The sequence below is a fragment of the Sturnira hondurensis genome, unplaced genomic scaffold (assembly GCF_014824575.4).
Source record: "Sturnira hondurensis isolate 20B ecotype Veracruz unplaced genomic scaffold, ASM1482457v3 Scaffold0000648, whole genome shotgun sequence".
NCBI lineage: Eukaryota > Metazoa > Chordata > Mammalia > Chiroptera > Phyllostomidae > Sturnira > Sturnira hondurensis.
In genome coordinates this window covers 6,772,637-6,799,719 of record NW_028073279.1, presented here as the reverse complement: position 1 = coordinate 6,799,719, position 27,083 = coordinate 6,772,637, and the positions used below count along the sequence as shown (strand labels likewise).

At 44.6% G+C, this 27,083-nt stretch overlaps 1 protein-coding gene across 8 annotated transcripts in view; it reads right to left on the bottom strand.

Annotated features, from left to right (window-relative positions):
• Positions 1–8,635: 8,635 nt before the first annotated feature.
• GNG12 (G protein subunit gamma 12) overlaps positions 8,636–27,083 on the bottom strand; it is a 123,602-nt gene continuing 105,154 nt past the window's right edge. For 5 of the 8 annotated variants that reach the window (XR_005065956.1, XM_037042753.1, XM_037042783.1 and 2 more), the window contains 2 exons: positions 14,444–14,562; positions 8,636–12,647 (listed from right to left, as the gene is read on the bottom strand). Coding sequence is in view for 6 of the 8 variants with exons in the window: in XM_037042753.1 (XP_036898648.1) it covers positions 12,522–12,647; positions 14,444–14,536 (219 nt within the window). In the remaining 2 variants the exon portion in view is untranslated. Of the gene's footprint in view, positions 12,648–12,735; positions 13,215–14,443; positions 14,563–20,886; positions 20,984–22,035; positions 22,142–27,083 lie in introns of those variants that run through there. The other 3 variants (XM_037042772.1, XM_037042760.1, XR_005065962.1) reach the window with 3 other exon arrangements.

The following is a 27,083-nucleotide window of genomic DNA, read 5'->3' as shown; positions in this document are numbered from 1 at the left end:
CATCTGGCATAAGCTACAAAACTATCTGCAGATAGCAGCTACTGGTGCTGGGCTTAGAGGTGCCCAGGCAAAGCCAAGCTGTGATCCAAAGCTGGCTGCTGCTAGTGGCAGGTTTGGGGATACTTAGCAAGAGGTACAGGGCTTGCTGATGGTGGATGCTGCTTGTTTGAGAGGATTTAGGAAAATCTGAAGCATGAGCCAAGACCAGCCATTGGTATGGAGCAGCCACTGGAAACAGCTTGGGTGAGCCTGATATTTGGGTGGGGCAGAGCCTCAGGGAGTCACCAGGGCGGGGCAAACAGTATGCGTGGGATTGACGGAGCCTCAATGTGGCCCCTGCCTGCCAGCTCTGTGGGGGAGGTCTCAGCAAAGGAATAATGACCTCTGCCAGCAGTCTTGTCTGAGAGAAAGCTGCTCCTCCAGATCTCACCCTGATGCCGGACATTTCAGTTCTTCCCCATCGGCCTCTGGTGCCTTTAAATCTGCTCCCCCAGGACTGGAGCTCAGAGGGGAGTGAGTCTGAGTAAGTCAATGTGCAGGCTCTTTAAGAGGAATAGCCTGGGAATCTAGCAGTTTCTGTCTTCCACAGCCTCAATCCCTCTGGATTTTTACCACTAGAGGTTATGGGGACTTATCTTCCTGGTACTGGAACCCCGGGCTGGGGGTCCAGAAGGACTGGCACTGCTTGCTCCTGAGATATCCCTCACAATTTTTAGCCACCACATGTGGGTGTGGGACCAGCCCATTCTGTGTTTCCACCCCTCCTACCAGTCTCAATATTGTTTCTTCTTTTATTCCATAGTTATTGGACTCCCATTCAGCTCTATTTCTGGTGTTTCTGAATAGGGTTGTTCTGTACTTTAGTTGTAATTTTGATGTGGCTGTGAGAAGAGGCAAGCCCTTGTTTACCTAGGCTGCCATCTTAGCTTTCTTCCTGAATGTTAAGTTTTTCTATACCCATCACCACCCTCCCATCACCAACCCTCCTGCAGAGGCAGCAGCACTGGCTTATGCCTCCTGTCCCACACCAGGAGCATATCAATGGCAGTGGCATGGTGGTGGCAGCAGCCGTGGTGGGTCCCTCACCTCCTCTGCCCCAACAACCCCAGCTCCCTGCTCCCTCCTTCTCTCTCCACTGGAACCGTGAGAAGAACAAAATGGCCTTAAGCTAGTTTCATTTGCAACTAAAGTAGGGTGAGCAACGGAATCTAAAGTATTTCTGGGATGCAAGATTATCAGGGCTAAAACCTGGACAGTCCCAAGTAAACCAAGACTGTTGATCACCCTAATACCAGGTTCAGCCACAGAGGCTGGAGTCTAGATAGGAGGCTTTTGCAGCAGGTCAGGCAAGAGGTGATATGGGCATGAATTTGTAGTTGAGGAGGACAATCAGGGATGGATTCGAGGAGTATTTGGGAAATAGAATAGGCAAGACTAGGTAATCAGATGTAAGGATCGAGGGAGAATTCTTAAATGCCTCCCAGGTTTCCAGCTAAGGCAGGTTAGTGATGAGAGTGCTACCAAGAAAATTTTAGGGAGAGGAGATGGCTTTATTATTAGACCCATTATTTTTCAGGTCCTTGGGCTACCATCTTATTAAAACCTTCAGTAGGATGGGTAGGTATGATACTTGGACAAATATAAGCTAGATATTTTGATTCGATTTTGTTTTGTTCTGAGCATATAACAACTGTGGGTGAGATATATAAGAAAGGACACAGTGAAAAGCGCAGCAGTGGGCCAAGGACAGAAACTGGAGATTGAAGGTGGGATTTTTAGGAGGTAGACATAAGAAGAGACAAAGGAGAAGAAAAATGAGACTGATGTCACAAAGGACAATAGTGCAGAATGGTGAGTTTACAGAAGAGAATGATTCACATGTTAGAGGGGACCTGGAAGCAGAGATGGAAAGGTTTCATCAAATTTGGAAATTAGGTGTTCACTGGTCATTTTATTGGGAAAAATCAGTTTCAAAATACAGGTGGGAGGAAAAGCAGCCAACAGAGAAGATGGGAGGTGGGGAAGAGGACAGGGAAGGCAGACCACTCTTTATAGAAGAACAAAGAAGAATATATTCATTTGTTGAGCTTCTACTGGGAGAGCAGTAGCTTTTGCTAGCACTGTGGTGAGTATGACCTAGGATTACCATGTCAAGACCTTGCTTTAAAATTTCTACCAACTTCCTCCCCTTTTTTTATATGATCAGTACAAACTGTTACACTTTGACTGGACCCAACCTTCCTTTCTAGCCTTGTCAGCATTCTCCTTCACATCCTCCTCCCACAAAGATCTATGATACAACAGAAATCTTTAGAATTTAGCATTTGGATCCAGTTTTTGCTTCTGAGAATATCCTTTCTCTATTCTTACGAACAAACTCCTACTCAGCTTTCGAGACCCAACTGATTTATTACCTCCTCTGTGAAATCTTTTCTGACTCATTAAGGCAGAGCAGCTTTTTATGATAGCATTTACCACATTGTAAAGTGATTTATCTGTTTACCTCTTACTGCCCATTCCCCCTCCACCCACCCCAACCCCCATTTCTGGGAGATTCTTGTCTTTTCTGGGCTTATCCTAGGTCATACTCACCACAGTGCTAGCAAAAGCCACTGCTCTCCCAGTAGAAGCTCAACAAATGAATATATTCCTCTTTGTTCTGCTTCTAAAAAACAAATGCTCTGTTATTCAAATTTAATGTTTGAGTGGACTGTTATTATTTTTTGTAGTTACATCTTATGAGATCTTCTTCTAAGACACTGTTAATACTCTGTTGAAGAACTTTGCTCATTTAATTCTATTAATTGCCTATAAATAAAATATCTTTCTACATTTCACTTTTCCTAAAGAATTCTTTCCAGTCCTGCTCATGAGTCAGTAGCTGAAGGATCAGGAAGTGAATCTTTAAATATCTTTTAAATACCTATAATTATACACAGCAAACCCACATACACTTCTTTGACCCCATACTCTAGACTTTGGTTCTCCTCCTGATTTTCAGTTCAAGAAGGTAAATGTGGAATGACTTTGGGTGGAGATGACAAAAAGCAACTAAAAGTAAATTGCCCTCCTTTCTCAAATTTCTATAAAATTTAAAGCTAGAAGAAATGTTAACAATTACTGAGTCTAAATTCTTTTTAAGTAGGTTTTTTTTTTTTTTGAAACAGGACTGGCAGTCATAGCGGTGTTGAGCCTGAACAGTGAATTAATGGCAGTCAGACTCGGGCTGGGTCACACATTTCCTGAGTTCAAGACATGTGTTTTTTCTCTTACTTCAACTGACGACTCGTGAAAATGCAGGGTTGTGTGTTTTTTGAAAAGCATATCAAACACACTTTGGGATCTCTCCAAGCTTCCACTTTCTTATGTGTAAGTAGAGATAATAATGATATAGCATCCTTATGGATTTGTTGAGAATTAAATGAATTAATAGACACAAAATGCTGAGCAACAAGACCTGGCCATACATAGTATGTGACTGGAAGTTATTTATTCTTAGTTAAGGCCTAGGGCAGTATACTTTTTTTTTAAAAAAAGATCCTCACTTAAGGACATTTTTTTCATTGCTTGGGGGTGGGGAATAGAGACAGAGACAGAAATGTTGATGTGAGAGAGAAACATTGGTTGGTTGCCTCCTGTGTGGACCCTAACTGGGGATCAAACCCACAACCTAGGCATGTGCCCTAACGGGGAATTGAACCCACAACCTCTTGGTGTATAGGACAATATTCTAACCAACTGAACCACACCAGTCAGGGCTAGACCATCACACCCTTGATTATTGAAGAACTTATTTGCTCACCTTACTTTGATTAATTTTAAATTTCAAAGTTTTTTAATCCTATTCAAATGTTACAAATATGAAGATAGTCCATTTGCTGATGAGTCCAAGTGATGTAGTTTTATGAAATCAGCATCTATATCTTTTTTTTAAAGATTTTATTTATTTATCTTCAGAAGGGGAGGGAAGGGAAGGAGAGAGGGAGAGAGAGATCAATGTATGGTTGCCTCTCATGTGTCTCCTGCTGGGAACTGGCCCGCAACCCAGGCTTGTGCCCTGACTGGGAATCAAACCGCAGTTGTTTGGTTTGCAGGCTCGTGCTCAATCCACTGAGCTACACCAGCCAGGGCAGCATCTGTACCTTTTAATGGCAGGATCCTGCATAAACATTCTTAGCCTCTCTGAGCCTCAGTTCCTCATCTGGAAGATGGAGTAAAATAATATCTACTTGTTGTGAGGCTTCAAGTGGGACAACAGATGCAAAGTGCCAGCCTAGTGCCCATGTTGGGTCCTTCTGTTCCCCAGTGCCTCACACAAATGCCTGTCAATATCAATAGATGTTATATAGCCCATATGGAAACATACCTCACTGCTGTCAGATCTAAAAGGGTCTATTTAGAACCAACCCATCTAATGCTTTGGCCAATGGAAAAACACACTGGCCATTTGAAGGTTAGAAGTAGCAATGACCTGTTGCACATGAAAAGTGCTTGGAGTGCAGTTCTCCAAACGGATGTTTGTTTTCTGACACGCTGTGAGGTTCCTTTACAACTTTGAACGCACCCAAGTACAAGCTGTACTATTATATGTTTATATTTTTGAAAATATAAATTGGCTTACTTGTTACTTACATTTATTTCAGATGAAAACTTGTATCACAGCTTGGGCTAGTTCTAGTTTTCCTAAAACATTTGACCTTGGACCAACATGGGGACAAGGGGCACTGAAACCCCAGCAGTCAAAAATTCTGCGTGTAACTTTTGACTCCTCAAGTACTTAGTTGTACCTTGGTCTATATGCGGGATTGGTTCCAGGACCTCCCGTAGATCCCAAAATCTGTGGATGCCCAAGTGCTCTATGTGAAACGGAGTAGATCGGTGCATAAAGTCAGCTCTCTGCATCTGTGAATTCACAGAAATGAGCACAGGTATTTATTGAAAAAAAACTCTGTATGTAAGTGGAGCTGTGCAGTTCAAACCCATGATGTTCAGAATCGATGGTACATATAAACATACAAAATAATAAATTAAAGCATTTGTATACTATCTATTGGGTTGGCCAAAAAGTTCATTTAATTTTTTCCATATGATGGCTCTAGTAGAGCTTAATTGTCTTTAACTTCATTCAAAACAATTTTGTTAGATTGTACTGTGCAGCATTTAAATGCAGCTGTCGTATTAGTGTGTATTAAAAAAAAAACTTACCAAAATTGGTGAATTTTTGTGCAGCCATTTTACTATTAAAGATGAACATTCTTAGTGTAGTATGCTTTATTATTTCATGAAAGGTAAAAATACAACTGAAATGCAAAAAAAAATATTGTGCAGTGTATGGAGAAGGTGCTGTGACTGATTAAATGTGCCAAAAGTGGTTTGTGGTTTCTTGGTACTACTGACATTTTGGCCAAATAATTCTTTGCTGTGGGGCTGTCTTATGCACGGGACAATGTTTAGCAGCACCCCTGGTCTCTACCCACTAGAAGCCAATAGCAGGAGGTAGCCAACATACTCAAAATATGAAAATCAGTAGTTATTGGTGACAATAAAAAATGTTTATTTTATTTTACAGAAAAAACTAAATGAAACTTTTGGCCAACCCAATACATCTCACATGCCAGCTTTTAAGGTTATCTTTACCCTAATCTCAGGCGACATTAATGACCAGGTCTCTCAGCACCTGTCACAGAGCAGGTACCACTGGGCACATCTATTCAGTGAGTGACTGCCTTAGACTTGCGCCAGCATACAGATTTGTGGAACCAGCATCCTTACAACCTTGCATGATTAATGTCCTATGTCAGGACAGATTTAAGGTCCTTTGGGAGTTCTCACCTCTGTCACTAAGCAGTGTGTGTACGTATGTGTAGGGATCGGGGTGGGAGGGTTGGATAAAGAGGCCAGAGGCAGCAACTTGCACATAGATGCCTCAGCTGAAAATTTCTTAGACTCCCAAACTCGAGAACTTGCCATTATGTAACTCAACCATTTAAGTTACTTGCTTTCATAATTGAATAGATTATCTAAGACACAGGTGGCAAACACAAGGCCCGCAGGCCGAATCCGGCCCTCCACCTTGTTTTATCCAGCCTGGCACCTTGTTTCTACCTGGTGGCAGCACTGAGCTTCTTGCCCCTACTTAAGGAGTAACATTTATAGTCTTAAAGTTACATTTGGCCCTTTGAAGCCAACCGTGAAGCTGATATGGCCCCCAGTGAAAATGAGTTTGACACCCCTGATCTAGGAGTATAGCAATGTTCTATATGTAAAATTCTCAGTGGTACCTAAAACTTTATTAACTTCTACTCCTCTGTGGGAAGCATTGCTCTCTCCATAGCTTTATTTTGTAGGGCCATGATTTTCTACAAACTTATGAGGTCTGCCTGGAAAAAGTCCAACTATTGTTAATATGAGAATGGTTTATGCAACATTGAGGTAAACTGGCAGCCAAGAAGAGTGGATAGGAATGCTCACGTGTGAAAAATGATGACTTCACTGTACTAGTCAGTGGGGGTGGTAGACACTACTGTGTGAGTGCAGGTACTGTGTGGCTATTCCATACAAAAGGAGCAAGTAGGGCAAACAATCTGCATCAAATTTTGCATTAAGCTTGAACATTCCTCTGCAGAAATTATTTGAATGATTCAAAGGCCACAGCTATAGGTAACTGATGGTTGGCAGCTTCATCACAATGCACCCATTCATGTATCATATCTTGTGCAGAGTTTTGTTGAGAAACATCAAATCACCCAGGTGACTCAGCCCCCCTACAACCCAGATTTGGCACCTTGTGACTCCTGGCTTTTCCCCAAACTAAAATCACCTTTAAAAAGGAAGAGATTTCAGTCAATGAGAGTCAGGAAAATACGATGGGGCAGCTGAAGGTGATTGGAAGAATTGTGCGAGGTCCCAAGATGTGTACTTTAAAGAGGACTGGGATGTCACTGTCCTATGTACAATGTTTTTTGTATCTTCTTCAATAAATGTCTCTGTTTTTCATAGTACATGGCCGGATACCTTCTGGACAGACCTGTATATATTCAGCCATTAGCATTTCAGGACGAACTTACTTGGATTGCATTTTCCTCCAGAGCAGAGAAAATGCTGGTTTCTTAAAAAACTGATAGTTGAAGTACAGATTCCTGAGGTCGGGTGTACAGTTAAACAACCTTTAATAAACATGAATGACTCAGATGGGACAGTAACTGGAGCCACAAAAGGGCTCATCTGAAGACAAAGGTTATTTGCGGCTGACAGTGGTAAAAAGGGTAGAGGAGCAGGTGGAACTAAAGGCAACCATCACACCAGGTTGTGCAAAGGTAGCTACAGCTGACAGTGGGACCAGATTCTACCGTCGGAGCTGTAAGCCAGAAGTTTGCACACCTGGGCATGGGAAGAAGGCAGGAGAAATGCTCAGGACTGTCTACCGAGCCCCAAATAAGACAGATTATGAGTATCCACAGGTACACGTGTCGTTGACCCTCTTGCCAATGAGAAGCTGATTACTGCTCATTCTCCCACCCCAACCTTCACATCTGAGTTTCATGTTCATAACATTAAGGAAGTGTCACATTTCATCTGCCAGGATTATTTAGTCAGTCTGCCCTTTTCAGCCTCATCAACCTCATTCCCTCACTTGTTTTAAACTTACTACCACCCAGTCCCTCTACCATCTTCAACCGTCTGCCACTGAAAGTCACAAGAACTTCTGGTAGTTTTGTCTGTACCAGAGAAAGTGCTTCCTAGTTGTTGCCTCTTTTTCACGAAACAAGTGTCAAATTCTTCGGTCCTTTCCTAGAAAGGACTGAGTGACTATCATTTGTTCCTGCCCTTTGCAGTGTGTGGTGACTGGTGCTCAGAAGCACAGGCCACCTCTGAGGTGGACCAGTCTGTAACCAGGTGCTCAATGACTGTTTTTCCATTATTGAGTGTTGTCTTTCCTTCATCCCTGTGGGAATCCCAGCCCTAGGAAGCAGTCAGGGAGGAGGCAGGTACCTTTGGCAAACACTTGGTGAATATGAGTCATTGCAAGTCCATTTGTTATCTGTTTCCATGGTCACTGCTGAGTCTCAGGGTGGGAAAAAGCCCTTCACACATCAGGAAGCCTTATATCACTCCTTAACAACCTCCACTGACTTCCTGTTTCTTATGGGACAAATATAGTAGTAGCAAGGGAGACACTCTGCACACTAACTTGAACTCCCTTTTCTCCTCTTCCTGCCATTTCCTCCTAAGGCTTCATTCCAATTCTTAAAGGGTTTCTTCTCGGAACACCCAGTTCAAACATCACATCAGCTCCCTGGGAAGCCTCGACTTGGCTGAGAAAAAGCGCTCTTTCCTTTGGGTTCTCAGAGCACTGTGTTTTCACCTGCATATGGCACTTCTCACATGGCAACATAATTATCAGTTTACATACCTATTATTCCTACCCTTCTCACTCTAGCCTGTAAGCCTCTCATGGGCTGGGGTGTCTTATTCATTTGAGTGTCCTCGGAGCCTGAGTTCACAACCCAGCTCTCCGCAGGCGCTCAGAAAATGCTGACTGACTGAATGAATGAAAAGGCGAAGAGAACTGGTCTTCTTTTAATCGGTGGAGCCAAACACGGGCAGGATGGCGCAATGAGGCACTGACCCAGTAAAGAGAGCAATGGTGCTTTAATGCAACTTCTTTCAAATCTGTGAACATGTTAGCTGTGAAATAAATGCTTTTATTCTTTTCATAGGACAGATTTCCAAACAATGATCACAGTTTTCAGGTTAATAAGAGGCTGGACAGATGAGTAGCCAAAGAATATTTTAAAATAACAAAATTCCATCAACTATATATCAAATTTACTGAGACATCAAGAGGATATATGTTTTTAGTTACATGGCTAAAAACAAGACATTATTACAGTAATCAAGTCCATAAAGCTAGAAAAAAAGCTGTGTGACAAAAAGGCCTTTCAGAAGCTATTGAACGAGCACACACGACAGACGAACTAGTCTGAGCGGCGTATAGCACCAACAGATTGGCAGATGAGTCGAAGGGAAGCCACGGGATGGGGAACCACGAGGGCAGGAGGGGATCCCAGCCACCACCTTCTTCCAGCCCCTTGTTTTACAGATGGCAAAGTGGAGGCCCAGGGAGAGGAAGTGCCTTGTCCAAAGTGACATGACACAGTGACACGGGGACACAGGATTGGCTGGAAAACAATCTAGGCCACCCACTTCAGATAAGCGCTCGATTTTAATATACATCTAATTCTATTTGATTCAATGTACTTTTTCTTAGTAACAGATATATCATAAAAGAAATCAATACAATTCATAACACGCTCTGCATTATATTTATTTTATTGAGAAAGAACTGACATGTGGTGTAATTCACTTCTTGAGCCTATTTAGAGCTTACATCAAAATTGGTGTAATCATTCAGATGACACTATTTTATTAGTCAATCAGACGAGAAGGTATCTGAGAGAGAGTTTGGCTCGTCCTCCGTTACCTAAACTAAGCTATGCCTTAAAATTACTAAATCATTGGTATGCTTTTTTTTGATGGTTTAAAATAAGTAATGTACAAAAATAGTCCAAACAAAGAGAAAGCAAAGCAGGTCTTTCCTTCAAAAGATGAGTACGGCACTTTTTATTTTAATAAGGTAAGGAAATGTAAAAACCTGATTCTTTTTAGAAAAAATGTAGTTACAACCTATAACTTGTGAATCACTTGGTAAATAAAGTGTTTTCTCTCTAGGAAAAATAATGTGTTTCTGTGAAATTCTATGGAGTCATGAAATTTTGTCTAGCAAACCTTGCCATGATCCTGAGGGCTCAATAGGACAGATTTATGATGAACTAATCACGGGATAAGAATGAAAAAAGAAAAGACTGCTGTTAAGAGAAGCAGCATCAAAGACAAAGTATAGTGAACGTATTTAAATGGCTTCACAGACATGAAGCCGAGAAGGTGCACGTGTAGGTGTGATGAAGTGTGTCACTATCGTGGCAGTCAGAAGAAAGTAACACTCTGGGCATCTGTGCATCATTACCACAAACCAGCTCCTGCAGAACAGTTAACCTGTGGCTTCATAAGTAGAATAAAGCCTGATAAATAAAAGTGACGTCTGCATATTATATATATGTATACATATATTATACTTTCTCACATAGATGTCTAAGTTATAAGTAAACCAACATTTAGCTACAACTCACCCCCTCCCCATCCCCCCTGGATCCAGGATCAAGAGATTTGATTTCACTGTGTCTTGAACAAGCCGTATACCTGTTGAGGAAGTTACGTGAGTTATCCTCACGGCCTTTGCTCTCTGGACGGCAAAAATAAAATGAAATCTCTTGGGACCTCTAGTCGATTCCTAATCACTTCAACCTCTTTAACGAATTATATAACAAAACAAACTTGTTTTCTGTTAGGTAAAAGACATGCTTTTGTACTGAATAATCTATGCCTGCTACCGAAAATGTGCACATAACTGTATAACAAACATAATTTCATGAAAACATTTTAATAAGATGTATCATAAATATTTAAGAAACATTAAAAATCAGAGTGAAAATAAGATTAGTGTTTTTTAACTACCAGAAAAACATACTTATTAAAAACACAAATGTCTCCTTAAGAGAGGCATTAAAGGTAAAGTTGTCTTTTTAGCGTACATGTCAAATTTCACCTTTTGAAAGGTAAAACCCCGTCACTCTCCTAAACAGGTGCCCATGATTTTCTTGGGAATTGGGCTGCAGGACCAAGTGCTAGAGGACAAGTGGTTAAGGGCAGTGGCGTGATTCACATGGTCTGGAAAAAGTGGGGGCAGTTCATTAGGCCGAACAGTCAGGCGACGTGGGGAATGATGACTATGTCTGAGCAGTTCAAACAGCCCTGCCGCTGTTCATCCACAATGAATATACTACTCAAAGCCCTGACATTAGATCTGAAAAGGGGCTTGCACTGTAGGGCGAGATTGTACAAAACTAGGGAAAAACCCATTGTAAACAGTATGTGTTTTACCCTTCATTTGTAGTTATATTTTTAGGAACTGAAGATGAATTAAAATGTCAAAGGCTAAGTGTATGGTTTGGCCCTTCGTGAGCATTTTTTTAAAAAAAAACCCTCTTCCCTTCTGATAAAGTGAACACACTCTGTGGTCATAGGAAGGTCCTCCTTTGGGGGTTCCCAACCAGAAATTCCCAGCATGTGAGGGCTACGCTGCGCCCAGAGGAAAATCAAGGAACCCAACGCCCGGCTGCTGGAATGCTTGGGCTTAAGCTGGGTGCCACTGAATCCACGCCTCCCTCGGACAGTTCGTGGACAAGGTAGGGATGACACTGCAGATGGATGGAAAGAGCTTGTGTCTTGTTACCTTCATGGTTTTTGTATGTTTCGTTCCCACCATGTTCCACCCACTTGGGCTGGGGAGGCAAACATGATCTCTGCAAATAGATGTTCTAGCAGGTGAGGATGGTGAGGCCGGCAGAGAGAAACAGAGAAGCTAAGTCACTAGGTCTGGCCCGGAACAGCAGCTGGGTCTCACGCCGTTCCCTCTGCCAGGCTCCTGTGCGCTTGGTCTCCTTCGCATCACGAAGGTGGAAATTTCAGAAGTGTACACCCCTAGTCCAGAGAATGCGAGCCCTGGGGGCACTGCGGCCTGGAGTTCTCCCCAAGAGCCCCTTCCCCCTTTTCCTAGACTCATGATTGCTGAAGCCCAAAAGGCCTGTTGTGAATGAATACCTCACAGTATAAAAGGACGTTAAGTTCAATTTTAAAACTTTAACTCGTAGTTTATTGTAGCCTAAAAGGGTCAGCAAGAGGTGACTTCATAACTTGACTACAACAAATACAACCTTTAGGATGCTCTTTACTTTTGGTACAATAACTATATGAAAAGAAGTTCTTACTCTACCTATACATAGCTTAAGATAACTTCTGAAGCTGAGGAACTGATGGTATGAGGACAGGGAAATTATAATAGGCAAATAAGCTTTGATATGTGTATATACAAAGATATGTATGTCTATATATATATATACACATATATATATATACACATACACATACACACACACACATGCTCACACAAACACTCCTCACCCGTGTACACTGTACAGGTTGGCACAACCCTATTAAGAACAATTATGACATAAAGTTTTAAAGACTTAAGTTATTCTCAGCACTTTATTCTAAACAGGGGCTCAGGCAATTTGGGCCTTGATGTAGCTGGATCGTTCATATACTTGAAAGCATGTAATTGTGTTTTATAAAAGGCCTGACGGACTTTCATGAAGCAGTAACCCAATAGGACACCAGAGTTACCAAATGGAAAACAAGACTGTTATTTTATGTTAGATCAGTAAAGTGTATTTCAGAGAAAGGACAACTTGGAAAATAAAGACTTCAGAGTCTATTATTCCACGGTAAGAGCATTTTAGTTATTAGCAGTGGTTACCAAATAAGCTGAAGGTAATTTTCTTCAAGGAGCTGCTCATCATTTGATTCGGTGAGAAGAGGTGAGGGACCGTTTTGCTCTTCCTCTATAGGATGATGCAAGTTTTTTTATCCTTGAAAGGGTTTTCTGAGGTTGGTATCCCTACCAGCAAAGGGTCATTCCTGGCATGCTCCTCACAGTAGGACATGAGGTCCGCTGAGGCCTTTGAAACCTGAAACGCAGGCAAACCAAAGCAAACAAATAAGAAAGAAAAATACTTCACTTACCAACTTTATTAAAAAGTGTGTTTGAATGCTCACCCTTTGGGTACAGGACTGTCAGAAAACAGGACAGCCAGGGTCTCATGGAATCAGTCCCAGATAACTTGTTAAAAAGGGACAAGGTACTTTTTATATGGTGAAATCTGGCACATGACAGCCTTCCTCATAATCACGGGATTAAACTGACATTACATATCTCCTAGTGTGAGCACTGAGGACACACCACGAGCCAGCTAGTGTTCCAGCCAAAACATTTAACTGGAATCTAATCGTCAGCATACGAGTCCATCTCAAGTGAGGGCCACTCGGCAAAGCGAGTGGCCTGGATTCCTCATCAATGAACTGTGTATTAGAGTATTCCTAGCTGATCCCGAATATTTTGCTTGTACTCTGCTTGTGTAGGAAGATGTTCTTGTACTTTGGAGAGGTAGATGGTGAAGTATTTAGGGGTGAAAGTCATGATGTCTGCCAATAACTTTTAATTGGTAAAAAGAAAAAAATATGTATGTATTTTGTGAGAATATGTGTGCAGAGACACACACAGAGACAAAGAGAGGGAGAGAGGGAGAGAGAGGGAGAGAGAGAGAGAGAGAAGAACGAGCGCAAATATGGCAAAATGCTAACAACTGGTGAACCTTGGTAAAGAGTATATGGGTGTTTGCTCTTACAAACTCTTCCATTACAATCTTCCATAAATTTGAAATTTCTCAAAATAAAAGGTTGAGAGAAGGTAAAGGAAAGTATATGTGAATCAAGGGAAGGTTGTATCTTAGTTTCCATAAAAAAATCGATGAGAATGCAGAACAGAGTGAACAGAATTACGGATGCGGAGCCAAAATTCTAAAGCAACAGAGCTAAATTCTGCTAGACTTTCCAACTTAACTGACTGGGCGTAGGGAAATAAGAAGAGAGACAAAACGGGCATGGGAGGATGCAGTGCCTTCCTCTGGCATGAGTTAAAATGAAAAAGGCCGTGCCTTGCTTAGGAGGCTGGGTGGGAGATCCCTTGGAATGCTCAGACCGGAGTCCTCAGGTGAACCCCGTCCAATGCAGCAGAGCCTGCCTCCTGTTTGGAAGACAGGTGACTATCTCCAGGCCAAGGGAAATTTATCAGGTGATTGCTTCAGTTTCTAGGAAACAGCATTGCTCACAACATTCCAGGACATTCACAGCCTTGTCCTTTCTCGGGACTTTGAAGGAGAAAGACTCCAAAGTCAGGTGGCCTAACAAACACTCTCCAGTTTCTTCCAGATCTTAACTAAGGCGGGCATTACTCACCCTGAGGGCAGAATGTGGTCCCTAAAGTCCACACACATTTAAAAGGCTGCATTCTCCTAAAAAGGAGACCCCAATTGTTGACTTCTTATGCTCACTGACAAATCCAGAACACTTAATGCATTCCACAGGGGCGACGAGGAATCCCTGTCCCAATGTAAAACACAGTGATCGAAGGCCTTGACCATGTTCGTTCAGGGAAGGCAGGTCCTCAGGAAACCCTGTCACGGGTTTTAGGTTTTCTGTCCAAACAGAGAGGCTAACTTAGATACTTTGGCTTGCCAGTGCTTTTGAAATGAGGCCTGTGCTAGGTAGAAATGAAAGATAAGATTCTAAAACTCTCAGCTTGCTCTAGGAAAATCCTGGCAGCAAGCTGCACTGAATAGCATTACCTTCTCTGAAACGAGGCCTAGCCTTCGGAGAGTGAGGGCCCTGACCAGAAAACACACACAGGCCAATCAAACCGTCTTACCTTTATTCTTTCAATGGAGGCTTCTAGTCTTAACTGCTGCACGGTCCTCCTTGCCTGGGTGATGTTGTTGGTGCTGGCTGTTTTGCTTGACATCTTCAGTTACTGTTTTTACCTGAAACCTGAAAAGAATTTTTAAAAAGGTAAGTAACAGTCATCTTTAAGTTGTTTAAACATTTATAATGCCTTTGCATTGCCTTACGGGGGAAAGGATGCATTTTCCCAGTCAACAACTTCTATGAGGTAGGTAGTTACTAAAATAACCCTCGGTAGTGAGTGGTGGTCTTGGCGTCTAAGCCTGTTACCCACCCGAGCACCTTCATACATCTTTGGTCAGCAGCAAGCTGGTACCAGTTAGCAGTTTAATCCACGCACCCCACATACAGCACAGAGTAGCCTTTGGGAGGATTTCCTAAAGGGAAACAAATATACATAAACATTTGGGGGGCCTCCAGCAAACGTGAGCATGTGCAACCAGAGGCCACACGCAGTTAACACTACTGCTGTGCGTTTTAACGAAAGTTTGGTTTTATTTCCTTTTGGCTCCCTTACCCAACTATTACAAGGATGCAAGTTCTGGCAACAGAAAATGGCAAAAGACAGTGCCTCTGGAGAACTCTGCACAAAGGGTGCGTTTCTAGGTCCTATCATGAAGAGTGGGAGCGTCTTGGCTGGGAGATTCTCAATGACAGACAGATCCACAAATGTCAAAATTGGATACACCAAACAGCCTTGAAGCCTAACATATTTAATGAAATTTAACCATTCCCTCCTTTGACCTCTCTGGCCTCATCTTGGCAGCCAGGGCTCTTGCTAATCCTGTACCCACCACATGTTCATGGGTTCTCCTATTGGGCCTAAGGGCCCTTGGATTCTAGGCTCCCCTCTTTCTCTTTTTCCCCCAGCCACCTGGTGAAAGTCAAAGGAAACCCCCTGGACCTTGAGCTTCAACCCATCTGGGGTCCAGTGGCCCAGTCTAAGAGGAAGGCAGCCTGCAGAAGAATGCTGTCTGGAGCCCCTGCCGTGCACGACTAAGTTCTCTCTTGGCTCAGTAGCAATTGGAGGAAAATGCAGAGCTGGCAGGCCTGGTAGCACGGTGGCAGTTCTATGACTCACGGGAGCAGGTAGATGGTAGGTGTGCTTTCTCGGCGCTGTGCAAGGGCTCAGCAAAGTCTTAGGACACCGTGGCGCCAGCAGCAAACCCAGACTATCTCAACTTTGCAGAGGGGCTGCGGCTGCACAAAGCGCATCTGCCATAAAGGCTTACGCCAGACAAGGCTGCACAAATACAGGCAACCCACAGGCTCCACAGTGTCCACCCAAGTTCCACACCTAGAATGCTCCCAGTGGCTGAGTTCAAGGACTTGGGTAGAGCTTGTACCCTCTGAGGTCAGAGGCAGCTCTGGCTCAAATGCACAACTAAAACTGTGGGCAGAACTCGGAAAATCCAGCCTAATCAGCAAGCTTCACATTCCTGAGTTTGGACCCTGCCTCTGCCACATACTAGCTGGACGAAACTGGTCACTGAAACAGGTGACTTAACTTCCACGAGCCCGAGTTTTCTCATTTGTAATATAAGAATACTGCTGTGTTGAGGATTTCATTTGCTGATGTACATGCAGTGTTTAGTGTAGGACCAAGGCACTCGCTCTGTGAGCAGCAGCTGCTGTTATATTCATCCTTGGGAGCCTCCCCTCACACAGTAAATTGAAATCCCCCGAGTACCTGCCTGCCTCCCCCGGTCAGTGAGCCTCAAGGGTTTTGACTGGCTGACTGGCTGGGTTTGGCAGGTTATGGGCAACAGCCCTTTTTTTAAATGCAACTCTAGGCCATTCTGCCATACTGTAGTGTCAGGACAGAATGGAATGACTCGTGACATCCAAAAGAAAATTCCCTTAAAATAAAGAAGCTCTAGCAGTGCAGGAAACTGGGAGGAGGAATGCTGGGGCAGGGCAGGGTGGCCTAGGCCCAGGGTGACCTCGTTTCAATTCATTCTCTGACCAGCTGCCTCTTCCTCAGATTCTTCAGTCATCCTGCCCCACCCAAAACAGAGGCCTAGGATCTCCTCCCGGTGATTTTGCTCACACCCAGTGGCCAGGCTTAGCCCGTTTCAGTGCTCCGGGGTTAGGGCTTATTAACAGAGCCTTTGAAAGGGAACCCAAGCAGTAGGCAACCTCACTGTGAAAAGTATGAAGTGCCCTGATTCACGCACACTGGTTCCATATTTGGTTCCCTGTAGCACGTTAAACTGGCCCTGCCAGCTGGCCCCAGTTCTGAGGACTGCCCACCCTCCCCCACCCCCCCAGCCTCTAGAAGGCAAACATGATACCCTTTCTGAGCAGCCTGTGGTCTCCAGGCTGCACCCTAAGGACTTTCAAAATGTTCTCTTTGCATGAGAATAATGCCAAGCATTCTCCTCTTCTTCTCAACCTCCGGGGCATTAAGTTTCCAAGGCCTGGGCAAGTCTTCCTGTAACTGCAGAACAGTCCACACAGATCTGGATGGGCTCAGTCATTGCTCCCACCCACGGGGAGCAAATAGTCCACAGTCAGGCTCTATTTATAAAATGTTCGGGTAGGCCCCTTTAAAACTGGTGAGAAACTTTGCATCTAGGACATGGAGGCCTGTCTTCCTTCCTGACTGTGTTACAGTCATGATTAAAAACAGCTTGCAATTCCCAATGCACAGTCACCAGTGCGGCTCCTTGCAGCTTCCCCCCATTCCCACATCTGTGTTCTGACCGGCCCCTCACAGCCAGCCTGACCGGTCACCCAGGCAGCTTGTCCTCTGCTTCAGGTAGAGTGCCATCCCCTTCTGGCCTGCCAGCTGCTCTCAGGCTCCCAGCTCAAATACAATGTCTCTTTTCAAAGAATATAATCTCATTATAACATTCTTTCTGTGGAGAATCAGATCAAAATTACATTGTTTCAACTTAAGAAGGTGAGTTGCCTTCATGTCCATGCAAGGAGGGCCACTGCTGTTTGATTCTTGAGTGGGATGTACGTAGAGGGAGGGGCTAAAGGTCTAGACAAGGATTTACTTCCGGCTTACAGCTGCTGCATAGCATCTCAACAGCTGGACTGAGGTAGAATCACAGGGAGAGCTTGGGAAAAAGTATCTCTGAACATCTCTGCACCTTCAGAGGGTTTTCTTTGGTCTTCCCTTAATGGCGAGGCTGTCTGGCTGTTTGTGCTGCGAGGTGGATGGAAAAGCATGCTTTATTCTTCCTCCAAGAATAGCTTCCAAGGCAAACAACAGCTGCTATTTGTATGGATCTTAGACTGCACATGGTGCCTTCACATGCATTTGTCCACGAAGCCTTGCTAGAATTCCAAAAGGTATATTACTATATCACCTTTGTTTTATAGATGAGGTAACTGAGGCTAGAAAAACTTGCTCCCAGTTACCTAGCTTGTAAGGCTTTTGATCCCAGAAGCCACACTTCCACTGTACCAAGGAAAGGATGTAATTCCAAATGATTTGATTCACAAACACTCAGCTCATCACTGAACAGCCCACGATATGTTAATCTGGGTGACCCTGACGCTCCATGATCTGGAATTGCGAGCTTGCTGATTGCTTCATGTTTGTGCAATACCTCTTCTGGTGCAAAAGGTATCACCTGTTAGTCTGTCTCATGCCCTGGAGGAAAGGCCTCCCCTCTGCTACCCGCAAGCCGAGCAAGAATGTTCTTGCTGCTGCTGACTGAGGTCAGCATCTGGAGATCTTGAGCCACCAGAGCTCGGTCCCACCCAGAAAGCCTGTGCATACCTGTGCAGACCCCCCGCTTGATCAAACTCCGGCTATCACTTCTGTAACCTAGTTTTCCTTTTTACATGTGGCTGGTGTGAATAAATACATGTAGTATTTAGTTATTCAAATAATTTGCATTGGTTTTAATGCTGTTGCTCATCTGAATTCTCGGGGTCCTAGATAGTCCTAGGAACAAGATGTTCTGTTAGGGAAATATGAGCATCGTGACTTTTGTCTAGAGAGACCTGAAGCAGGGCGAGAAGGGTGGAGAGAGCGGTGCGGAGCACGCTGCTCTGGGAGGCGGGCACCGAGGGGCGCCAGGTTCCGCAGCACGAGTCATCACAGCCTGGCCAGGAATTGAACCACTGGAGTGAAGCCAACGTTCGTGAGCAAACACACCCCTTGTGGCTGCAATAAATGAGCAGGCAAAAAAAAAAAAAAGTCAACAGGCTTCCACTTCCCTCTGATCTTACCTTCAACTATCAGGATATTACTCCAGCTCGTCTGTCCCCTCATTTGTTAAAGGGGAGACAATACCTATCTCAGAGGGTTGCTGGGAAGGCAGACAGGAGTGCCTATCAGTAATGCACCCTGCACATACAAATGCTTACAATGCTGGGCCTCTAGGCTTGTTAATAAGACAAGGACCACATATTTGGTGAGACACAAGAGAAAAATTCAGCCAGCAAAAGAAGAATGTCAAGGTCATATGACCAGGTGGCAACACCTTTCTAATGTGGCAGGACGTGTGAGGTGTGCAAAGTCAAGACCTTTAGAACGGTTTTTCATGAACACTCATATTCTGTCAGAGCCTGGGGGCTCAATGCATCCTGAAGATGTGTTTGGTTGGGCCCCACAAAGGATTAACTCAGTAGTATCTGTGTGTTTTAACTTTGAAGTGGTTGTCAACGTTTGAAAAAAATGGAGCTATTTCACTTTAAAGGGATGAAAGATTTCTGGAAAAATCAGAGAAATCTTACAAACTGGGCAGGATCTGCGCTGTGGCCATTTCTAACATCTGTGGGCACACGTGCTGGGCTCTCTATCTGCCCTTTTGACATGGCCTTCCTTTATACTATGCCTTGGATATTCCATTTCAGACCAACTCCAGGATTAGGCCAGGGGACTTGAGCTCACTCCTGCCCCTGCCACGACCTATCTTTGGGGACCACGCTAGGAATTGTCACCTCTCTAAGCCTCAATTTTCCCATGGGAAAAATAGGGGATAATAATACTTTTGTACCTCAAAAGACTGTTAAGAACATCAGATAAAATAAGCATGTGAGTGTAATAAATATAAAGAGTACTTGGCTGAGGGTTAAATACGTGCACCCGCTGATCACACCCCACGTGAAGTGCTCCAGCACTCTGCAGCCCCCTAGCAGTGTGGTCCCTGGTGGTCGGGGCTGGGCAGCTGCCCTGCCCCCGCACCGAGGGGCCTTGCTGACTGCAGGGGTGGAGAGTAACACGCTGCATCTCCTGGTGGTAACGGGATTTGTGCCCTGCCCGACTCACATGGTGAAGTCCTAACCCCCAGTGGCTCAAAATGGACTGTGTTCTGGAAAGTTAAAATGAGATCATCAGAATGGGCCCTAATCTAATAGGACTGGTGTTTCGTAAGAGGGAATGTAGATGCAGACAGGCTCGGGGGGATGAGCACGTGAAGACACAGGGAGAAGAAAGCCATCTATGAGCCAGAGAGGCCTCAGAAGAAACCTGCACCTTGTGCTAGGCTTCTTCTACCCTCCAAAACACCGAGAAAACTAGTTTCTGTTGTTTAAGCCGCCCAGCCTAGAGTACGCTGTTATGGCGGCCAGAGCCAACTACGACATCCAGGTTCTCAAGCAGCTGGGGCTCTGGGTGATCGAAGGGAGAAGGCCAATTTCTTGCTGTTGGCTCATTTCTGCTGCCAAGCAGGGTGGTGAGCAAGTTGCTCTTTGTGGAGGTGGTGGCACCCAGTGCTCAGCCACTGGAGTATGGTGCTGAGAAGCTATGGGGGTGCAGTTGCCTCCCAACGCTTCACTTCCTGCCTGGCCCTGTGGCCAGTTCTGCAGTGAAGTCTGGAAGTTGGTCCCGAGGGCTCTGTCCACAGCCTGCTCTTCCGGGCCTTCCACCGATTGTGCAAGCACCCCATTCCCTGTGTTAAAGCCCATTCTGCTAACGTTGCCAAGAGCGCTTTCTGTTTGCTGTAGCTGAGTCCTGACTGATACACGATTGTTAATGTGCCATTTTGTGATCTGTAAATAACTTACAAAGATTAGCTATGATTTCTATTAATATCATGCCATTATTGCTGACCACATTAAACTCTTAAGACTCACAAAGAGGGAGAGGTAAAACAAAATTCTTTTTCTTCTTCTCCCCAACCAGAGCCCCCAGGCCATGAGGCCAAGGGTAGGGAAACCTGTGACCAGCTGCCTGTCCTATCCAGCCCCCAGCCCCCCAGTCCTGACAGCAAAGAGCAAAAAGAACAGAATGCCTGTGGGGGAGGAAAATGGGAGAGAGATGAGGAAAGACTGCACGGAGGGGTGGAAAACGCGGTTAGGGGTGGGGAGGAGAGAGTGCCCAGAGCTCTTCAAAGAGAAGTTAACAGAGGCTCGGAACCAGCAGAATGAAAAAGAACGGAGAACAGCTTCCTCTCTCTAGACCTCACTAGAGCTCACCCCCTGAAAGGAAGGAGTGTGCTTTTATACCTGCAAACCCTCCTGAGGTCCTTACCTGGCATCCTCGATGGGCCGATTTGCCCTGCCATCCAGGGCACATTGATGTGATGTGATGATGATAATGTTGCTGTTGTAATGATACAAGAGGATAACTACCACCATTTATTGAGTACTTAGTATGTGCCAGGTAAGTAAATTCCATGAATCGTTGCATTTAATACTCTTAGAGATGGGTTCATTTATCACTCCTATTTTACAGACGAAGCAGAGTGGCCAAAAAAGTTGCTGAGGATTATTACACTGATTTAAGTGGCAGAGCTGGGACTCGGTGCCACCGACTCTCCAGGTCATCCTCTTAATCACCCCTCTGTACTGCTTGCCTCTGAACAGCAAGGGTACAAGAAAGAAACTGGAAGGAAGCACGGGCAAGTGTGAGCCAGGATCCCCGGAAAAAGAAGACCCGGGCTCTGTTTAGGGCCCGTGGCCCATCCCCATAGCTGGTCTCCATAGCAACGAAAGCACAGAGTATGCAGTTCAACAGCCTTGGGAGAAGACCTGAGTGGGAAGAATTGGTTGCTCTTATTTGAAAGGAGAACTGCCCCGGATTCCAGGTAAGACTGTTGCTAAAGAACAGGATGATCCCATCCTCCTCCCATGCCTCAGCAAACCTGGCAGGGAACCGTGCGAACGAGCCAGTTTGGGTGGTGAATCCAGAGGAGAGAGCTGCAGAGCCTGAGCAGCGGGTTCCTGACTTCACTGGGTTCCTGACTTCACTGGGGCTCCCGGGCGGGTGGTCTGCAGCAAGGCCCAAGGATCGGCACTTAAAGCTCCCTCGGTGATTCTGATACAATAATGATTTCTCTGCCTTTTAGTTCTCCCCATGTTTATTTCTCCCTGGGTATTAGGACCTATCCATTTAAAAGAATGTCCCTTCCTATCTAAGCTTACTTTTTCAAACCTCTGAACAAGCCTTCAAACATTCAAAATTTTTAAATAATGACCTAAAGCTACAGTATTAAAAACACTTCAGCTTGAAATGGCTCTTATCATTTAACGTAATTCTTTGCTACACTAGTCTAACTTTGTTTTCCTAACAGCTTCATCCTTCTGGACACTTCTCCTCCCTGGCTTCAGGGACGCTAGCCTCCCCTTCCCTGCCTGTGCAATGGCACTCCTTACCACAGCTCTTGTTGCTTCTTCGGACTTGGTTTTCTTAGGGGCTCAGTCATGGGGACCTGGTGTGGCCGGGTGAACGAGGGCTTTTACAGTCAGACTGTGTTCAAGTCCTGGCTCACCGCTTACTACAATTTGCTTTAGTTCTGATTTTCAGTTCCCTCATCTGTGAAATGGGAAGGGATAAGAATAGTGCCTACTTCACAGGGTTATTACCAGGAGGAAATGAGAGAACATACGCAAATCACCCAGCACCTGCCTGACCCGCACTGGCCCTCAATTACCGTAGATGAATTTCTACCCTTATGACTCTAGCTACGACCTGTGCATTCTGCATATAGCGCTGGCCCTTTACCTTACTCAATGTCTAAAGGAAAGCCTATTTAAATTTATACCCAAGCGGTGCACAGCTGCTTCAACGGCAACACGCCCCAACCCCGTGCCACATCGCTGCCCGCCCCAACCTTTTTGATGTCCCTTTCTCAGTGAGTGACGCCAGCACTGTCCTGGTCCCTGAGGCATCTTTTTTGCCTCGTCTCTCCTTCTAATTCTTATACCAAGTAAGGGCTGTCCAACAGAAGTGTGGGATTTTAAATTTTGTAGCAGCCACATCAAAAAAGAAAAAGAAAAAAAAAAAGAAAAATTGACTTGGAGTTGGACTGGCCACACTTCAAGTGCTCTATAGTCGCTTCTAGTGGCTCCCTAGTTGGACGGTGCAACCTGAGACCCTGGCACTTCCCCAATTCTCTTCGTTCTTACTTTGACGTCCCTCCATTTATATCTCCCCCATTCTTCTGGCTTGTATTTTACCTCGGTATTGGCTCCCAGCACCTCAGGTTACAGACACTATGTCAGCCTCAGAACAGAACTCATGCCCCTTACTTTCTCCAATCCAGTCTCTCCTGACCACTCTGCTTAGACATAGCACCACTTTCAGGTTATTTTCCTGTCTCAAAAAAAAAAGAATTCCCCAGGACCCCCCAGAAAGTCCAAAGGGCTCAGCTTTGCAGTCAAAACCATCCCCAATATTTCTGCCACCGTAATTAAAATCCTACTCATAAAGACAGTGTGTCACACTACATGGCATGCACTACATGCTGGCCACCAGACTATGTGCCAATCGCTGTCCAGACGTTATCCTGCTGAACCCTCACACTGCGTTTGTGAGGAGGTTCTATCCTCACCCCCATCACAAATGAACACACTGGGGCACAGAGAAGTTCAGTGTCCGACAGCCAGATGCTTGGTTGGGGCGTGAGCCGAGGTAGTCTGATTCCGTATGCCTGGCCCCAAACCTCTATGCTCTGTCTACTGCTGTAGTGTCAAGGGGCTGTCAGCCCATTCCCTGGCTTTCTGGGCTGCATTTACAAGTAATGCCTACAAGTGTCTGCCCTAGTTCTCTGTCTGCTTCTTCTTGGCTATTTAAATTCTCTCTTCTTTTAGGCTTTCATTCACATTTTAACCTCCTCCAGGAAGGTCTCTCCAACTACTTTTGCTTATAGTCATTATTCCCTTTTGAATTCCTGCTGTGGGCTTGAAGCTCAGGGGTCAAGGACCTCTAAGATGCTGGCCCATGCATGAAAGAGGCAGCGGGGTGGTTTGTGCACGAATTCCCTAAAATTGTATGCAAAATTCAGTGTGGGTGTCTATTTTATTCTTTCCAAAGTGATGAAGATCAAGCTCTCAGAGGATCCAAAACACCATTTACTTTGGAGCTTAACTGTATGTTATTTAATGCTTAATGTTACATAATTGACTGTGTGTAGATACTGTCTTCCCACTAACCTGTGGGAAGTTTAGCTCAGTAATGGTGGTATAACAGTTGCATTTATTCATTACTTAACTGTGTGCCAGCTACTATGTCAAATACTCTCTACACATAGAGAATGTGCCACACTGTTCCTTTAACAGAATCTGCAACCATGGAGGCTGAATTGATCATCCATCGAAGCTCAGGAAGATTAAATAATTGGCACAGATAAGACAGCTAGTAAGTGGTAGAAACAGGATTTAAACCCAGGTCTTTTCTACTTCAAAGCCATGCCCTTAACCATACCATCTTCTCTCTCATTTTGACTAATGCAGAGAATGGGGCCTCCATAAATACTTGGGTTAGATTAGGACACGGGATGTAGCAACCAACACATCAGCTAGCTTGAACCTCTCACCCTAGGGTGTTCATGTACACAATGTTTGTTTTCTTGGAAACAGGATACACCCTGCTCACCTTCCCACAAATATCCTGCAAATGCCCAGTGTCCCAAGCCAAAGGTTACCGACCTGCTGGGTTCCTTACATAGCTCCAAGAAGCTGGGGTGGAGTCCCGTGCACTTGATTAAAGCCAGTTGCTGGTGCTGTGAACTTTTACCTCCAGCATAGGCTGGCCACATGTGTGGCATCTGGACTCCAAGGGCAATGCTGCTTTGCCATAACATGCACCAAACAGGTTTTCCTCCAGGTGAAGGGGGGCCTAGCGGGGCGTGGCTCTCTGATGGTGACCTGCAGAGGTGCAGGAGCCAGCCCCTTCTATGGTATGCGGGCCCAGGATCCAGATATGCAGAGAGGCATGTGTTTACAGTCACACTGAGGCTGACCTTCACAAACAAGCTTGCCTTCTCTGCTACAGTGGCAGGAGTGATTAAGACATGATTTGCTCATATCTGCATGGCTGACTTGCTTATTGAAGAATGAATAAATAAGTGAATTGATGAATGCAACAACTATTTAAAATACTGAAAACAAAAGCTAACATATCCAGGGTGCTTTTTCTGTGTCAGGCACTATGTTAATAGTTTATATAAAGTTATTTTATTTACTCTTCCTAACGTCCCTGAAGAAATTCATTATTTCATTAACCAGTTTTGAAATTTTAAAAGAATATATACATAAGGTAAAAACTGTAAACAGTCCTAGAGGTTACAAACAAAAACTAATTGTCCTACTCTAGACTTCCTGACAGGCATCACTGTTACTGGTTTCTCTCTTTCTGAAGATGCCCCGTGCAGGTACAAACACGATCATTCATATACCTGTCTTTAAAAATATAAACAAGAGCATGTTATACACACTGCTCTGCACTCTGTTTTTTATTTTCATTTACTTAACATTCTGGAGATCATGGTGAAGGTATTATTAACCCACTTTCCAAATAAGGAAGCTGACGCTCTCACGGATACCCAGTGAGTCCTGAGTATGTGCTGGGGCTGAAGCCAGCCCGGGTGTGAGGAGAGGAAGCGGGGCTGATCAGAGAAGCAGAAGATTAAAGTCCTGCCCTCAAAGGGCTCATTGTTTTGGGGTGCAAACGATGCTGTATGAAGTGAGAGAACAATTTCCGAAGAAGGTAAGAACAAATCCATGACACGGTTCCACCGCACCCCGAGGTTCTAAGCATTTGGGAAGGGACAAAGCAACTCTGTCACACAAGCTAGGGTAAGGGAGGGAGTTTGGGAAGGCAGGGCAAAAGTCAATGCTGTATAGATAATGTTGAGTTAAACATACTGGAAGAATGTATTCCAAAATGTAACTATTGCTAGGTGGTAAGAATTTTAGGGAATTTACAGAGTTTTCATGCATTCCAACAGTTTTTAAATTTTTATTGTTTCCAGTCTTAATAGCTAGCACTTAATAGTGCTTACAACTGCTGAGCACTGTTCTAAGAGTTTACAGATACTGTTATTTGATCCTCAAAATGATGCTACGAGGTTGTTACTACTGTGCTTCCCAATTTAGGGTTAAAAGAAGGGAGGGTGGCAGAAGTTTAGAACACAGCCAAGGTCAGAGTGAAGGTAAGTGGAGGGGCCAGCACTCTGACCCCCGCAGCTGGGCTCCAGAGCCTGTGTTCTTAACCACGTGGTACTTTTATGATTAAAAAGAAAACCCCCAGTGACTGTCATCCATAAGACCAGGAGGAAGAGCAAGTTACTGGTCACTTTATAGGGGAAAAGGAAGGCGAGAGAGCAAACACAGCTTATGGGACTTGGTGATGAGGGCTTCTCGGGGAGCTATGCAGACATGGATGGAGGTCAAATGATAAGGGGCTGAGGAAAAGAGAAATATGACTTAAAGAAATTAGGTGGTGAGTGTAGGGAAGTATTAAGAGAAGTATGGCAGTTAGGTGAAGACGAGGAATTGAATGGAAAGTTTTAAGAGGCGGATTGTTTAAAGAGACGATTGTCATCTGAACATTTTTAAAAAATATTTTATTTATTTATCTTTAGAGGAGAAGGGAAGGAGAGAAGGCGAGAAGTATCAATGCATGGTTGCCTCTCATGTGTCCCCCGCTGGGAACTGGCCTGCAACCCAGGCATGTGCCCTGACTGGGAATCAAACCACGATTGTGTGGTTTGTAGGCCCACGCTCAATCCACTGAGCTATACCAGCCAGGGCCATCTGAGCATTTTCAAAAGCAGAGGAGGAGTGCTGGTGAACTAGGCAGAGTGCAGGTGCCTACAGCCAGGCAGCAGGGCTCGGACCAAGAGTGGCAATGAGGATGAGCAGGGGCTAAGAAAGGGAGACCCCACAGACACACAGGTCGAAAGGCAGGGGACCAGGGCACCAAGAAGCTCAGCCTGAAAGTCTAAAAGGTGCAGAGAACAGGGAACCCAACTCCCAATGCATGCAACAGCACTGTGAATCTCTCAGACATCCCGCTGAGCAAAGGAAGCCGGTCCCCAAAGAGCACATACTGTCTAATCCCATTTACATAAAGTTCAAGACAAAACTAATCAGGGGTGACAGAAACCAGAAGAGTGGAGTGAGTATGTAGGGAGACAGATGAAGCAAGAATGGCCACGAGTTAGTTTTGCTAATTGTTGAAACTGGGTGACAGGTACACGGGATGACTTCTACTTTTATCCATTTGTAAATTTCAAGAATACAAAGTTAAAAGTAAAATTCTATGATCCTAAACCCTTCAGTGCCTAGAGCACAATAATTATTAACACTATAAGATGAACTCTGTCATTAAAGAATGTAAGGTACGTTAATCATTATCTACCATTTCCTCCTCCAGATCTGGCGAGGATGGCCAATGTCCACCATGCAGAGGAAGTAAC